Source organism: Pantherophis guttatus, chromosome 9, assembly GCF_059756535.1.
Source record: "Pantherophis guttatus breed Tessera chromosome 9, ASM5975653v1, whole genome shotgun sequence".
NCBI lineage: Eukaryota > Metazoa > Chordata > Lepidosauria > Squamata > Colubridae > Pantherophis > Pantherophis guttatus.
The window spans coordinates 22,320,052-22,335,293 of NC_142071.1; the positions used below are offsets into that span (position 1 = coordinate 22,320,052).

The following is a 15,242-nucleotide window of genomic DNA, read 5'->3' on the forward strand; positions in this document are numbered from 1 at the left end:
CGGAGTCATTATTTTTCTTTCAACATGTAAATTACAAAAAAAAAAAAAAGGAAATGACCATCTCCAAGAATGTTTGAAGACTCTAAGCCTCTAAGAGTTGAAGTCTACAAGTCTTCAAGCTGCCAAGTTTGAAGACTCCTGCTCTAAACTCTTCAAAACTGCCCATTCTCAGTTTGACCAGGAATTAGTAATAGATCATTTCTTCTAAGCTAGCACATCAACGTGGCCTGTTCTTTTTCTCTGAAGCTTCTCAACACCATATCGATCCCTGTTTCGAAACGAAGCCAAGATATATATTTTTTATTCTCTCAGACCTTTTCATATGAACTCTGTCCAACCGCCATGGGACTCTTAATTAACCTCGTTTCTGTAGCTTTCGTTTCAATTCCCTACTGGGTAAATCTTTTTTTTTAAATGACTTTTAATGGTAGGATTCTGGCATAGTTTGTATCTGAAGCTGTGGTGTTTTTCTTTGGAACTTTCAAGGAAGATTTATGAGCCACCTGACAAATATAAAATATAAGTGTGTGTGTGTTTGTTTCAGGGGTGGGTTTCGAAACCTGTCGCTACCGGTTCGCCCGTGGGCACATAGGCGCTTGTGCGTGCGTGTGATGCTTCTGAGCATGCACAGAAGCGTATGGGCGGGTGGGCGAAGCCTCCCGCCACCGCCGCTACAGGTTCGCCTGATTCGGGGTGAACCGGTATCAACCCACCACTGGTGTGTGTGTGTGTATGTGTGTATCAGGGGTGGGTTCTACTTACCTTTACTACCGGTTCGCAGCGGGAGCGCACACCCGCTTTTGCGCACGCGCAGAAGCTTCTGCACATGCGCAGATGACCCATGATGATGTCATGGCAGGTGGGCGGAGCCTCCCGCTGGTTTTACTACCGGTTCTATAGAACTGGACAGAACCGGGAGCAACCCACCACTGGTATGTATGTATGTGTGTGTGTGTGTGTGTGTGTGTATAGTCTGGAGGGCATTGTGTAATTTTTCTTTAAAAATTCTCTCATGGAAGTAGACATCCTTTCCCACAAGAGAGAGGGCATTCAGAAAAATAGTGTGTTTTGCAGGTAATCCTCTGCTTACAACATTTTGTTTAGTGACTGTTCAAAGTTACAGTGGCAGTGACTTATGAACCATTGTTCACATTTACGACCATTGCAGTCCAATGGTGGGTTCCTCCCGGTTCCGCCCAGTTCCGCCGAGCCGGTAGTGGTGACGATATGACGTCATCGAACTGGTTCTGCCCCCCCGTGTTATTCTTACCTTTTATTTGGCCCCACCCCCAATCTATTGCTGCCTCCCGAGTCTCAGTTGATCAGCTGGAAGGAAAAAAGCTGTTTAAACTCTTCAAAGGGCTGCCCTACAGCTGATCAGTGTTAAAAGGCAGTTGGTGGTAGACCGATGCCTGCAAAAACAAATGGGTAGACCGGTACAGTTCTGCAAGCAGTTAAAAGCCTGGTAGACCAGTACCTCTGCTAAATCCTAAAGAATTGTCACATGACCATCAAGCCACGCCCACAAAATAAACCACGCCCACGAAACCGGTAGTTAAAAAAATTAGAACCCACCCCTGTTGCAGTCACATATGATCAAAATTCAGATGTTCGGCAACTGACTCACATTTATGACTCCCGGGGACATGTGATCCCCTTTTCAACCTTCCGACAAGCCAGGTCAATGGGGAAGCCAGATTCACTTAACAACCGTGTTACTAACTTAACAACTGCAGTGACTCACTCAACGGCTGTGGCCTAGAAAGGTCATAAAACGGGGCAGAATTCAGCTGTGGTTGTAATTCGAGGACTGCCTATGCTTCCTTGAAAGGGAATAGCCAGATCCATGGTGTTAACAATGCTGTGGAAAAGATTCAAATAGTTCCAGACTCCATTTTGCATTCCTTGCCTGGGGGACACTCGCCATCCTCCTTTCTTCTTCTTCTTTTGCCATATCTGTCATCGGACGTTGGCGATCATGCTGGGAATCCTATTTTTGTCAACAGCCGTATGAAAAAGTGCTGCTGAGTTTTGTCCAAACCAGTCCCTTAGGTTTTGAAGCCATGATGTTCTTCTTCGGCCTGGACCTCGTTTGCCTTCAATCTTTCCTTGGAGGATTAAGTGAAGGATGCCGTATTTTTCTGGGTGTCCCATCACCTGTCCAAAATATTCTAACTTTTGCTTTTTAAAGACTGATGATTTCCCTTTACTTTCCCAGGTGTCCTATCACCTCCTCATTTGTGATTTTGTTAATCACAAAGTACCCTTTGAGTTTACGCACGAAAGCGACTGAGAATGATTGTGGATAATAACAGTTCACATACAAACAAACTGGGTTTTGATAATATTTTACTTTTAGGGAAAAAGCAAAATCATAGTCCAAAAACATTCCAAGTCATACACATATAAAGTGAGATAAAGATCAGTCCAGGGATATTTTCCAATATAAAGTCTTCTTACCAGTTGTAGAAAAATACAATAAAACAGCTCTTCTTTAGTTTCATTCAGGAACACAGTTCAATATAAAAACAGTCAATACATATTAGAAAAGCAATAAATAGCCATGATCAAGCAATGATCATGCAGAGAGATCAAATATAGAGTTACAGCATATCAGCAGGTAAAATGGTGTAATGTTCACACAAACCATAATTCAGCTCTCCTTTAAGTACATTGGCTACAGAGCTCAGCCAATCAGGATGCAGGATGATGCAACACAATTTTTAAAGCTACATAATACTTTTAGCTACAAACACACAATGTTGGTTTATATATTTCCTGACCCAACCAGTTGGGCAATAACAATTTCCTAACACAACTTATACGTAACAGCCGTCTGTAAATCCACATTTCAAATGCTTCTAGTGGCTTCTTCAAGTGGCTTTCTGTCAGAGACCAACTCTCTACTCCGTAGAGCAGGATAGAAAAGATGTAACATCTGACAAGCTTGATTTTCAGTTTTAGGCTTATGTCGTGACTGGAGAAGACCTTTTTCATTTCATTGTTCATCCTCCTTTACCAAACAAAATTGTTCCCACAATCATCTGGTGACCTCCTCTTCTGACGTTACGTTTTTTTTAATCTCTGCTTTATTCAAAGCGGTCAGCGTTACCTGTCAAGCATATACCTACAAATGCCGCAACAATATGTGTGTGAGCAAGAAGAATCCGGAATGTGATGGAACGGCAGATTGTAGCGACAAATCAGATGAAGAGAATTGCAGTAAGTTCTGATTATATCAAGATACCCCGTTTTCCCGAAAATACGACCTACCCTGAAAGTAAGTCCTAGCTTGATTTTTACACGTGCACCCAATATAAGCCCTACCCCAAAATAAGCCCTAATTAAGATCCCCTCCATTCCAGAGTGCATGGGTAAAAATTAAGCTAGGGTGAGGATGGGTGGGATTGGGTGGAGCTGCCCTACTACTTACCTTTGGACAGTTGTAGCCAGGCCTCACAGACCCTGACACCTGCCTCTCTGGCCCATTTCTTCTGCAGCTGGCAAGGCTTTCCTGAAGGCTTCTGTAGCTGATAACAAAGCTCCGGATCGATCCAGAGCTCTGTTATCGGCTGCAGTGGCCTTCAGGAAAGCCTTGCCGCCGCAGAAGACGTTCCTGAAGGCCTCTGACAATGAAAAGGAGGCCGGGGGTGATGTGCACAAGTGAAGTTGTCAGTGGATGACATTCACCGAAAATAAGACCTGGGGCCTTTTTTGGTTGCAAAAAAAATATAAAACAAGGTCTTATTTTCGGGGAAACACGGTACCAAGAAAGTGGATAAGCTGAGAGGTGAATAAATTCACAAATGTAGCAATTTTGGAAAATTAAGCTAGCTTGCATGAAAGGGTTGTAAACTTCGATGATGATGATGATGATTACTGCTACTATTATTGTTTGCACTTGGTGGTTTTTGAGTTGAGTAAGTAGGGCAACCTACTTGGGTCTAGATCAGGGATGAAATGCTCCCAGTTCGGACTGGATCGCCCGATCCGGTAGCGATGGCGGCGGGTGGTTCGGAGAACTGGTAGCAAAAATCCCTGCACGCACACACACACCCCCATGCCCAGCTGAGCCGCATGATCATCAGAGGCTTTTTTTTTTTACTTTTAAAGGCATTTTTTCTACAACCTTTTCCGACGGATAAAAATGCTTTTAAAAGTAAAAAAAAGAAAGCCTCTGATGATTGTGCGACTCAGCTGGGATCGTCAGAAGCTTTTCAAAGCATTTTTTTAAAAAGCCTCTCTGAAGATCCCAGCTGAGTTGCCTGATCGGCGGAGGCTTTTCAAAGCATTAGAAAAAATTGTTTTAAAAGTTAAAAAAAAGTTGGCCACGCCCACCAGTCACATTACCCCACCACCACCAAGCCATGCCCACAGAACCAGTAGTAACAAATTTTACATTTCATCCCTGGTCTAGATGGCCGTGTTTGTTCTTTCTGTCCCACCTGGAGAGCACAGAGTATGTGCTGTGAATATTATAACATTATTCTTGATCTGTTTTGGGAGTGTTGGAAGCAGTGTTGATGGGCAGGATAGTCCTATTAGCCAGAGGTACTTATTTCTCAGTTATGAGGAATGCTGGCTCTCTTTTAGAGAGATTGGGAGTTATTTCCGTCCCAATGTCTTCCAAATATTTTTCACAGCCCTTAATGTAGAAAAGAGTAGATGAAAACAGAGTTCAGTTCCTGCCGTGATGTTAAAGAGGTGACAGAATGTAGGGAAGTACTTTTTCCACACAAAGGATTGTGGGAAACTCTTGTTGAATGTTCCAAAGGCAACTTTTCCAAAAGGCAACTAGACTAGGGGTCAGCAACCTGCAGCTCTGGAGCCGCATGTGGCTCTTTCACCCCTCTGCTGTGGCTCCTTGTCATTCAAAATATGCATCACAACCGCCAATGTGCGACACCCACCGGCACGCGATTTATTGAGCTTTTCAACCCCCGGTAGGCCAACCATGGATAAATCCAAGAAAAGAAAAGTTTCAGAAGAAAACGGAACATTTAATTCAACTACATATGCTAGTTTTGTGGCCGCTCAAGAAATAGTCAGGCACGGGAAGGGTTTTGTGGCTCCTGGTGTTTTCTTTTCTGTGGGAAATGGGTCAAAATGGCTCTTTTGAGTGTTTAAGGTTGCAGACCCCTGAACTAGACTTTCTTGTTGTTGTTGTTTTCCTTGAAAATGTTTTGCTTCTCATCTAAGAAGCTTCTTCAATTCATGAAGAACTGAATGGAAGAAGCTTCTTGGATGAGAAGCAAAACATTTTCAAGGAAAATAAGAAACCCCAAGAAAGTCCAGTTGCATTTTGGAAAAGCACCTTTGGGACAACCAATGACTGAATGGTTGAGAATCACCATAAACTCTTATTGAATGTCTTGACTGATGGCCAAGCATCTCTTTGAACTGAGGAGACCAATTGAACTGAAGGGTGTGTGTCTGAATTTTGTTCCTTTTAGACTGTGGCATCCGTGCGTATAGCAAGCAGTCCCGGATTGTGGGTGGAATGGACTCCGATTTGGGTGAATGGCCCTGGCAGGTCAGTCTGCATGTCCAGAGCGAGGGTCACGTCTGTGGGGCTTCCTTGATATCCAACAAGTGGCTGGTCACGGCTGCCCATTGCTTTGCTGAAAAGAACTACATCAGGTAGGTAGAGGTTTTTTAATATCATGCTTCAGAAGTTAATTGTTTAATTAATTAATTTAATTTAGTTTAATTAATTAATTTTAATTTAATTAATTTAATTAATTAATTGTTAATTAATTTTAAAAAAATACTTTATTGAATTTTTAAAGTAAAGAAATCAGAAGAGTGGGAGGGGGGCTCACCTTGATTGGGGTAATGTCAGAGTTCCTAGTAATAGAACCATTACAAGCAAGAACTCCGAGGCAGGTGGATTCCTCAAAGAATAGCTTTATTGGAAATATCATATTGGCACATATCTGGTTAAAAACCAAATCTGAGGGGCCCCTGAGTTTTCACTTAATTAAAAGTAAAAGTTTTTCCCCTCAACCCCAAACAATCAGTCACATGCAGTGGTGGGATTCAGCCGGTTCGGCCTGGTTCAGGCGAATGGGTAGTTAAATTGCTGGCTGGCCCCACCCTTCCCTGCCCCACCCCTTCCAGGAGTCCTCATGTGCCCCATTTTGGCTCCTAGGTGCAGGGGGGCCTTCTAGGCGCAAAACAGGGCACGGGGGAGCAGTGCCCCCCATGGCTCGTTTTCGCTCCCAGGAGGCTGCAGGGAGGCCTAGTAGGCCCAAAATGGGGCATGGGGGACAGCGCCCCCCGTGCCCCATTTTTGCTCCCAGGGGGGGGGTGCAGGAGGCCGAGTGCTACCTGTCACACCCCCTGACCATGCCCATCATGTCCACGCCCACCCAGCCAGTAATTAGGGCAGAGAATCGGTTCTTAAATTATTTGAATCCCACCACTGGTCACATGGCCCAATCAAGGCAGCGTCCGCTGGTCTGGTGACATCACTCCTCCTTCCTCTGGCCAGGTGTGAGAACGTCCTTGGTTGCCAAGAGAAAGTATTTTATTTTGACTACACAACCTCAGTGATCTCTAATCCCCCCCTTCCCTATCCCTCAACTCCATTGTGGCAGCACTGAGGCTCCAAGATGGCTCCGGCCAGATCAGCTTCAGGGTTGACAGGGGTAAGATGTTCCATAGGGTGCGGATAGCAGCTGAGAAGGCCCTTCCCAAGATCCCGCTGTCAGGTTTCGAGGTCGTCTCAAATAAGTTGCATTTCAAACAAAGTCTTTGAAGAAAAACTCCCATTTATTAAGCACGACATTCTAACTCCGACTCATCGCAGCCAACACTGACTTCCAGACCCAAAACCCTCCCTTTCCGTTCCCCACTCCCCTGCACTCATTGGCCATCTTCCAAATCACTCTACCCCTAATCTACTGCTCCAGCTCAAAGGAATTTCCCCCCTCCCATCCCATCTCCTAGGGGATATTATCTCCAGGGAAAATAAGTAGGTGAAAAGTCAAACATCCCTTTCCAGACGCCTCCGCTTCTCCTTCTTATGTCAGCACTAGAGTAACTGCAGCTTGAAGTGCTGACACCTGCCATGTTAGCTGGGGAATTCTGGGAGTTGAAGTCCACAAGTCTTAAAGTTGCCAAGTTTGGAGACCCTCAAAAGACCAATAGGATATAGAGCATGGCCCTCCTTGCTTGACTGGTTGGGAACGGGTCAATGTAATTGGGATGGGAGGGTTCTGCAAGTATCCTCATCCCGTGCCATGAATCCCATTTTGGTATGAGAAAGTGGAAAACAATACCGGCCTTCTTATCAGAGCCAGACACTGAGGTAGATAAGCAGTAATCGTCCAACCCTTGTTGAATTTCTCATGGTCCCAAGATCCATGTACTATCCAAACTCCAAGCTTTCAAACCTTATGCAGGTTGTCCTCAGCTTAGGACCACAAGTGAGCCCAAAATTTCCATCACTAAGTTGTTATGTGACGATTGTCCCCTTTGATTTTTCCCGCCACCGTTTGTTAAGTGAATCACCGCAGTTGTTACATTTCTAACATGGTTGTTAAGTGAATCTGGCCTCCCCGTTGACTTGGCTTGCCAGAGGGGATCACGTGACCCCAGGACACTGCAACCGTCATAAATATGAACCAGTTGCCAAACGCCTGAATTTTGATCACGTAATCCCCATGGGATAAAAGTTGTAAGTGTGAAAGCGGGTCATAGGTTTTTCACTACTGTTGTGACTTGAAATGGGACTAAACAATGGTTTTAAGTCAAGGAGTACTGTTGTGGCCTGCCAGCAGCCAGCAGAGCTGGCAGCAGATTCGGACAGTGAGGAACTTGGGGAGGAACATGGGCCAGTTCTGGAGTCTGGGGAAGACTCTGATGAGGGCTCTGCGTCGGAGGCAGAGAGAGGACCAGGGCCGGATGCCAGTTATCAGCTGCCTTCAGAGGCAGACATCAGTGAGGCAAATGAACAGCTGGAGCCTGTTCCCAGTATGCGCATGCACAGAGCTGCCAGGAGAAGGGAACAGCTAAAGAACAAGGGTCGACTCAGGAGTAAGGCCACAGGTGGATGATGAATGGCCCCTCCCAGAGGGAATAAAAGAGGAGTGAAAGGGGAGCGGAGTTTGCAGGAGACAATTAGTTTGCTTAATTGGTTCTGTGACTCTCCGTGACTCCTTGCCAAGTTTTGAAGATATCGGCCTGGCAGCTCTCCAAGGTCTATGACTGTAAATTCTCCCTTGAAAGACTTTGCTGGATGTGAATGAGAAGAATTCACAGTAACTTAATAAAAAGGGCTTTTTGTCATGACAAGGATTCTGCTTTGTGCTTTTTGGGGAAGCCTAGCTCAGAACAACTACCTGCATTCAAAAATGCCCTTGCTAGTCTCGCCCTCGCTAACCGAGATACCTTGCTCTGCCTGCAGATATAACGATCCCTCCCTGTGGACTGCCTACATGGGTCTTCTGGATCAGGAGAAAAGGTCGAATAGCCACGTTCAGAAAAGGGCTATCAAGAAAATCATCACCCACCCGTTCTTCAATGACTTCACATATGACTATGACATTGCCCTGATGGAGCTGTCCACACCCATCACTCTTTCCAAAGAAATCATTCCTATCTGTTTGCCTGATGCCACCCACGAATTCCCTGCAGGGAAAGCCATCTGGGTGACCGGATGGGGAAGGACTGGAGAAACAGGTGAGTCAAGGAACGGGAAGAGGAAGGTGTCTCCTTGGGGAAAAGATTATTGAGATGCACCAATCTGCAGCTCGTTTTGGACAAACATCAAGTTTTGGTTGCCACGATGTAAAAAAGATGTGGAGACTCTAGAAAGAGTGCAGAGAAGAGCAACCAAGATGATTAGGGGACCGGAGGCTAAAACATATGAAGAACCATTGCGGGAACTGGTTATGTCTAGTTTAATGAAGAGAAGGACTAGGGGAGATATGATAGCAGGGTTCCAATATTTGAGGGCTGTCACAGAGAGGAAGGGGTCAAATTTTCAAGCGCCTGAAGGCTGGACAACGAATAATGGATGGAAACTAATCAAGGAGAGAAGCAACCTAGAAATAAGGAGAAATTATTTGACAGTTACAACAATTAATCAGTGGAACAGCTTGCCTTCAGAAGTTGTGAATGCTCCAACACTGGAAGTTTTAAAGAAGAGATTGGATAACCATTTGTCTGAAGTGGTGTAGGGTTTCCTGCCTAAGCAGGGGGTTGGACTGGAAGACCTCCAAGGTCCCTTCCAACTCTGTTATTCTATTCTAAACGTAAATGAGTGAGTGACTCCATCTGAAATTTTTCCTAGGTGGCAAAATGCCGGATGGTAAACATGCTTGTGCCACTAGCGCAGGTTTCAAAACATTGTCTGTCTCTCCCTCGATTCATGAACATACAGCATACAACCTAGAACGTAGAATAATAAAGTTGGAAAAGCACTTGGAGATCTTCTAGACAAGAGTAGATTGCTCCTTGCTCGAGAAGGAAATCCTATACCATTTTAGACAAGTGTCTGTCTTGTTTTGAAAGCCTCCAGTGATGGAGCACTCACAACTTCTGAAGGCAAGGACAATTTCTGTCCCATTGATTGATTGCTCTCACCATTAGGAAATTTCCGCTTACTTCTAAGGTGGCTTCTCTCCTTTGGTTAGTTTCCGTCCATTGCAATGCAAGCCAGTCAAAAAGAGCAAAGGCCAAAGATGTATCAACAGAGGCTACACAAATAAATCAGCATTCTAAAACTTTTTGAAAACCCCATTTGTTTTCACTCGTAACATTGTTTCTCCAAATGCCCAGAGTCCTTGGCATAGGTAGTCCTCGATTTACAATCATCCTTTGGATTTGGATGTCCATGGCTATGCAGTGCAGTCATTAAATGAACCGTGGCCAATTTTATGACCTTGTTTGTACGGTGATTATGCGAATTTGGCTTTCCCTGTTGATTTTGCTTGTCAAACAGTGATCCTCTAATCCCAGGGTACTACAACTGTTGTAACTACATCCCGGTTGCCAATTCGGATTATGTGACTTCCCTAAATCTCACGCAAACCTTTCTGATTTTTTGGCAGCTCCTGGTGCCAGTATTTTGCAGAAGGCAGAAATCCGAGTGATCAATCAGTCCATGTGTGAATCCCTTCTGGTCAATCAACTCACTGCACGGATGATGTGTGTAGGAGTCCTGACGGGAGGAATTGATGCTTGCCAGGTGAGAAAGTTTGCAATTTCTTCTGGAGACGTTCAAGCCCTTTAGATGTTCTTCTGGAGGTGTTCAAGCCCTTTAGAGGTTCTTCTGGAGATATTCAAGCCCTGAAGAACAGCAAGCCCTTTAGATGTGCTCAATGGCAATAAATAGACAGCTCCAGCCAGTCCATCTAGATGATAGAGAGTTGTTTAGCAGCATTGGGAGGTCTATCTGCTCCTTCACCATCCTTGTAGGCACTTGGCAACAAAGCAGCCACTAAACATAGAGCATAGACTGTGCTTAGCCCATCTCACTCTGCTCTTCTATTGTTTATCTCCCTCAAGAACAGGGGTGTCCAACCTTGGCAATTTTAAGACCTGTGGACTTCAGCTCCCAGAATTCCCCAGTCAGCCATGTTAGCTAGAGGATTCTGGGAGTTGAAGTCCACAAGACTTAAGGTTGCCAAGGTTGGACACTCCTGCTCCAGAAGGTCCAACCTATAAAAGAATCCATCCAACCAATTCTGGCAACTCCTTAGAAAAACTTCTTGGAAGTATGAAGTGAGGGAAGGGAGGACCCGAGATTTTGTTCCTTGATTAACTGTTGCCTCATTTCCTTTTAAGGGAGATTCTGGAGGTCCGCTTACCAGCCTGGAAGTTAACAATAGGATGTTCCTAGCTGGTATAGTCAGCTGGGGAGATGGTTGCGCTCGTCGGAACAAGCCAGGAGTCTACACCCGGGTCACTAAGCTACGAACATGGATCAAAGAGAAAACAGGGTTGTAGGTGGTTTCTGCCACTAGGATTGTTCACCCATCTGATCCCTCGTGCAGGCCGGTCAACCTGGCCATTGAAGAAGACTTTCCCACATGATGTGAAGGGAACCCTGTTTCAAACGTTCAACCCTTCTCTCCTTTTGTTCTCGTTCTTCTGGATCTCCCGGGTGGGGAAGGTTGGTTTGATAACGAATGACCCACCTGGATTAATTGTACATGGACCGTTGCCACCTGGAGATCCCTCCAGCTGCTTCTTTCCTTGCTTCTGTCTCCTGAAATCACCGCAGTGTCTTCATTTAAATGTGAACTGAATTTTTGACTTGGCCTGGAGCTCCGCCACAGATCTGACTTTTGCACCAGGTGTGCAAGGGAAGGTTGGGGACCAATTTGAGATGGGATTATACAGGCTCCTCTTTTTCCAAGCGCCAAACAGATGACAGTGGGAAGAAAAGAAGATTAACCTGCCTTTTTAGAAAACAGATTGGAGGTCTGTCTTTGGGCTTGACAGCCTGTTCTTTTTTCCTTCTTGTGTCCGACATGATGCCACCTGCAATTATCCTACGGCCTTATAACTCTTCCCTTAAAATTCCTCATTAAGAGTCAGGTTGCTATCTTTGCTGTCTCAGTGTGCAAATCCCCGGAATTCTTACAGAAAGGGAATTACGACCGTTTCCAGATTTGCTATGATGTGGACTGATTTAGGGCAGGGGTCTCCAACCTTGGCAAACTTTACGACTTGTGGACTTCAATTCCCAGAATTCCTCAGCCAGCAAAGCAAAGCTGAGGAATTCTGAGGAAGCAAAACTGGCTGAGGAATTCTGGGAGTTGAAGTCCACAAGTCGTAAAGTTTGCCAAGGTTGGAGACCCCCTGATTTAGGGCTATAATATCGCTGCAAAATTTGGTGGAACCACTAGAGGGGAGCAGAGAGATTTTTTTAAAAGCTGTCTTTTGCTCATAGCCAGTGATATTCTAGATATTTGCAGCAGAAATTATGACAGCAGCTTCTTTGATTAAATGACTTCTTTTCTCTCTCTCTCTCTCCCTGTCCCCCCTGAGTGAACTTCACAATATCAGTGCAGAATTGCCTTTAAAATACAGCCTTGTTACGTCGACAAATAAGCACTGAAAATCATATTTGATCTGCAATGTAAGAAGCATCATATCAGATCTTGCTGGTTTTAAAGGGAATATTTCCCATCTCTGACTTCACCTCCTTTTTATAATATGCTGATGGGAGATGCAAAGGGAAGAAAATCAGGAAGGAGGGGGGAACAACAGCCAATATATTTTACACCCCCCTCCCCCCGAATTTCTCCTTTCCCATCCTCATTTGTTTCCCTGTCTTTACATCTCACCCACCAGCATAATTTAGATTGAGATTCCTCCTTGATATATATATTTTTTTAAAACCCTATTTCTATCCATTGGAGTCCCTGGGACAAAAAGTTCTGACTTTAGCATTTATTTTTTTTTTGGTAGGCAGAATTGAGTTCTATAGGGGTTCTGTCGATTATTATTAGGTTGTCTGCAAAGCTCCAAAATGCCTTTGAGGATTAAAAAAACCCTGACAATCGGGAAATAACAGCCTTTTTGCTCTCCTGTGCCTCCGTCTAAAAGCCCAGTTGAAATATTTGGGACTTGCAATCCACTTGCCTCTACGTTTCATAAAAAACAACAGCAATTGATTCTGGATTTTTTCCAACAGTGAAAAATCAGAATTCTTTCCATCAAGGGTTGGAATATGGTGGATGGAAATGGGAATGAGGGGAGAGCTTCAAAGCAAGCCTGTGAGATCTCATCTATCTTGCTTGTTTGAAGCTTGAAAAGCTCGTGCCTTGCATCTAAGTGGGACTTGCATCTCCTGAGCCATCAGCAAGACCTACTCTCTTTGAAGCACCTCTTGGCTCTTGTGAAATGCTACATGTTTCAGATGTTCTGAGACTTGGTTTCCTGAGCTTCTTGAGAGACATTCTGAGATTATTTGTAGATCCTTGGCATTCTTGTCGCCTTCTCCAAATCCCATCTTATCCAGGAGGTTTTATAGTAGCCCTTTCAATGTCCATGAGAAAGCCCACCTTGGAAAAACGTTGATATGGAGCAGAAATCTCTTGAGACCCTGCACTTTTAATCCAGTCCCTCTGCAGCTGTTTACCTCATTAGAATGAGATAGATGTAGAGAGATCTAGAGAATATAATTGTGTGTGTGCGCATGTGTGAATGTGTGTGTGTGTGTTTGTATGGGTGGATTGTTTCCTTTTTCTGCCCCGTTTTGGGGCAGATTGGCATTACCACAATGTGCCTTATTGTACAGCCTTGTTTAATTATGGTACTCTACAGCAGGGGTCTCCAACCTTGGCAACTTTAAGACTTGGGGACTTCAACAAAGCTTTGCTGACTGAGGAACTCTGGGAGTTGAAGTCCACAAAGCTTTGCTGGCTGAGGAACTTGGGAGTTGAAGTCCCCAAGTCTTAAAAGTTGCCAAAGTTGGAGACTCCTGCTCTGCAGCATTTCTTTCTTCTTAGGGCCCCCTAAGGTTCTTGATAGGTTGATGATTAAAGGCCATTAGTTCTCCAATCTGGGGTCTCCCTGGTAGCTTTGTGTCATTAGCATTCTTCTTCTTCTTCCCCAGCTATTGTCCAACACCTGGTTAGGCGTTCTGGGAGTTGTAGTCCAGCCTTTTTTAGGGAGTGCTTCTATCCTGCGGTGTCAAATGCTGATTTGCTTCGGTGTTTGCTGGCTGCATCAACAGAATTTGAGCCTTCTTCGAGTAGAATAAGTGCCTCTGTCTAAGCCTTTGAGTGAAAGAAAAGATGACTGAGAGATTGTTTATAGGGAACAAACACTATTAAGTAGAGCTAGATAGAGCTAAAACGTTTCTTCAAGCCTATGAACAAGACTGTTGTATTTCACTGTGTGATCTGTCTTGTTGGGTTTTTTTGGTTTTTTTACAACTGTTGCTTTTACAACTGATGGACAAGTAATGGTTCTTTACTGTAAAACTTAAGTGTTGTCCTGTACATCTGTTGGTCCAAAGTGTAGACTAGAGAAAATTATTTGAATGCAAAGGATATTTAACAATCTGGGAAATTCTTCACTATGTCCTTTTCTTTAAAGCACAAAGCGACAGAAAGAGATCAGTGCAGAACTTAACTGTTTTACTTCACGTTAAAAGAAAGCGTTTTCAAAATGGTTTGAAACTAATCAGCTCAATTTTACTTCTTACCGTGTTTGCATGTATATAAAGATTGTATCTTTTTTTAAAAAAAAATGCTGTAAATAGCTTAAATACGAGAAAACTGTACCAAACAGTTTTTAATTCCCACCAATATTTCTGTCCCTCCTTTTTATTTTTTATTGGAAAACTGAATGAAGTGGAAATGTCTGATGATTCTTAATCTGTTATTAAACTTGTTTTTTAATGGATGCTTCATTTTAATTTGTCATGTACTGTGGGGTTGAAATGTTTTTGAAAAGCTGGCCTGAGTAAAGATCCTATAAGCAACGAGAACCTCAAAACAGAAGAACAGCATCAAAATCACAAGAATTGATGCAGAAAGTCCTCGATTTATGACCACAACTGAACCCAAAATTTCTGCTGCTAAGTGAAACAGTTGTCAAGTGAATTTGGCTCCGTTTTACGATATTTCTTGCCAAAGTTGTTAAGTGAATCACTGCAGTTCAGTAAACCTGAGCTTCCCTGTTGACTTTGCTTGTCATAAGGTCGCAAAAAGGGATTCATGTGACCCCAGGACACTGCGACCGTCATAAATACGAATCAGTTGCCAAGCGTCTGAATTTTGATCACGTGACCACGGGGATGCTGCAACGGTCATAAATGTGAAAAATGGTGATAAGAGCACTTTTTTCAGCACTGTTGTAACTTCGGTCATTAAATGAACTATTGTAAGTCAAGGACTATCTGGGTTTTTTTTAGCAAGTATGGCACTTGTTATTGGCATGTAACACTGAGGCAGCCGGCTGCCTCTGTGAAAGGAATTTTTTCGGGCGGTGTTATCTTACCCGGTGTTATCTTACCCCTTACCTTATGCCTGAATGCCGGTAGGCAATCGGGGGAGGCTCTTTTCTTGTCCCTACGCGGTTTGTTCGTTCATGGGAATTGAACTGCTAAGCTGCCGATCTCAGCAGTGTGCAGGCCCAGCTTCTTACCACGTGAGCCACTGCAACCCCCAAGGACTATCGGTAATATCAATTTCCAGTTGACGTCGCGGCGAGAATGGCTGGAAAATAGCCGGCTTTGCCGAGCCTTGTGAAATCCTGCCGGTAACCACTGCCAG

The 15,242-nt window shown here is 44.2% G+C and overlaps 1 protein-coding gene across 1 annotated transcript in view; it reads left to right on the top strand.

Annotated features, from left to right (window-relative positions):
• The window catches only part of ST14 (ST14 transmembrane serine protease matriptase), a 58,753-nt gene extending 44,383 nt beyond the window's left edge, over nucleotides 1-14,370 (top strand). The window contains exons 15-19 of the mRNA XM_060693561.2: nucleotides 3,100-3,222; nucleotides 5,454-5,640; nucleotides 8,411-8,685; nucleotides 10,059-10,195; nucleotides 10,795-14,370. Coding sequence (XP_060549544.2) covers nucleotides 3,100-3,222; nucleotides 5,454-5,640; nucleotides 8,411-8,685; nucleotides 10,059-10,195; nucleotides 10,795-10,956 — 884 coding nt within the window. The 3' untranslated portion in view covers nucleotides 10,957-14,370. The remainder of the gene's footprint in view (nucleotides 1-3,099; nucleotides 3,223-5,453; nucleotides 5,641-8,410; nucleotides 8,686-10,058; nucleotides 10,196-10,794) is intronic.
• The last annotated feature ends 872 nt before the right edge of the window (nucleotides 14,371-15,242 follow it).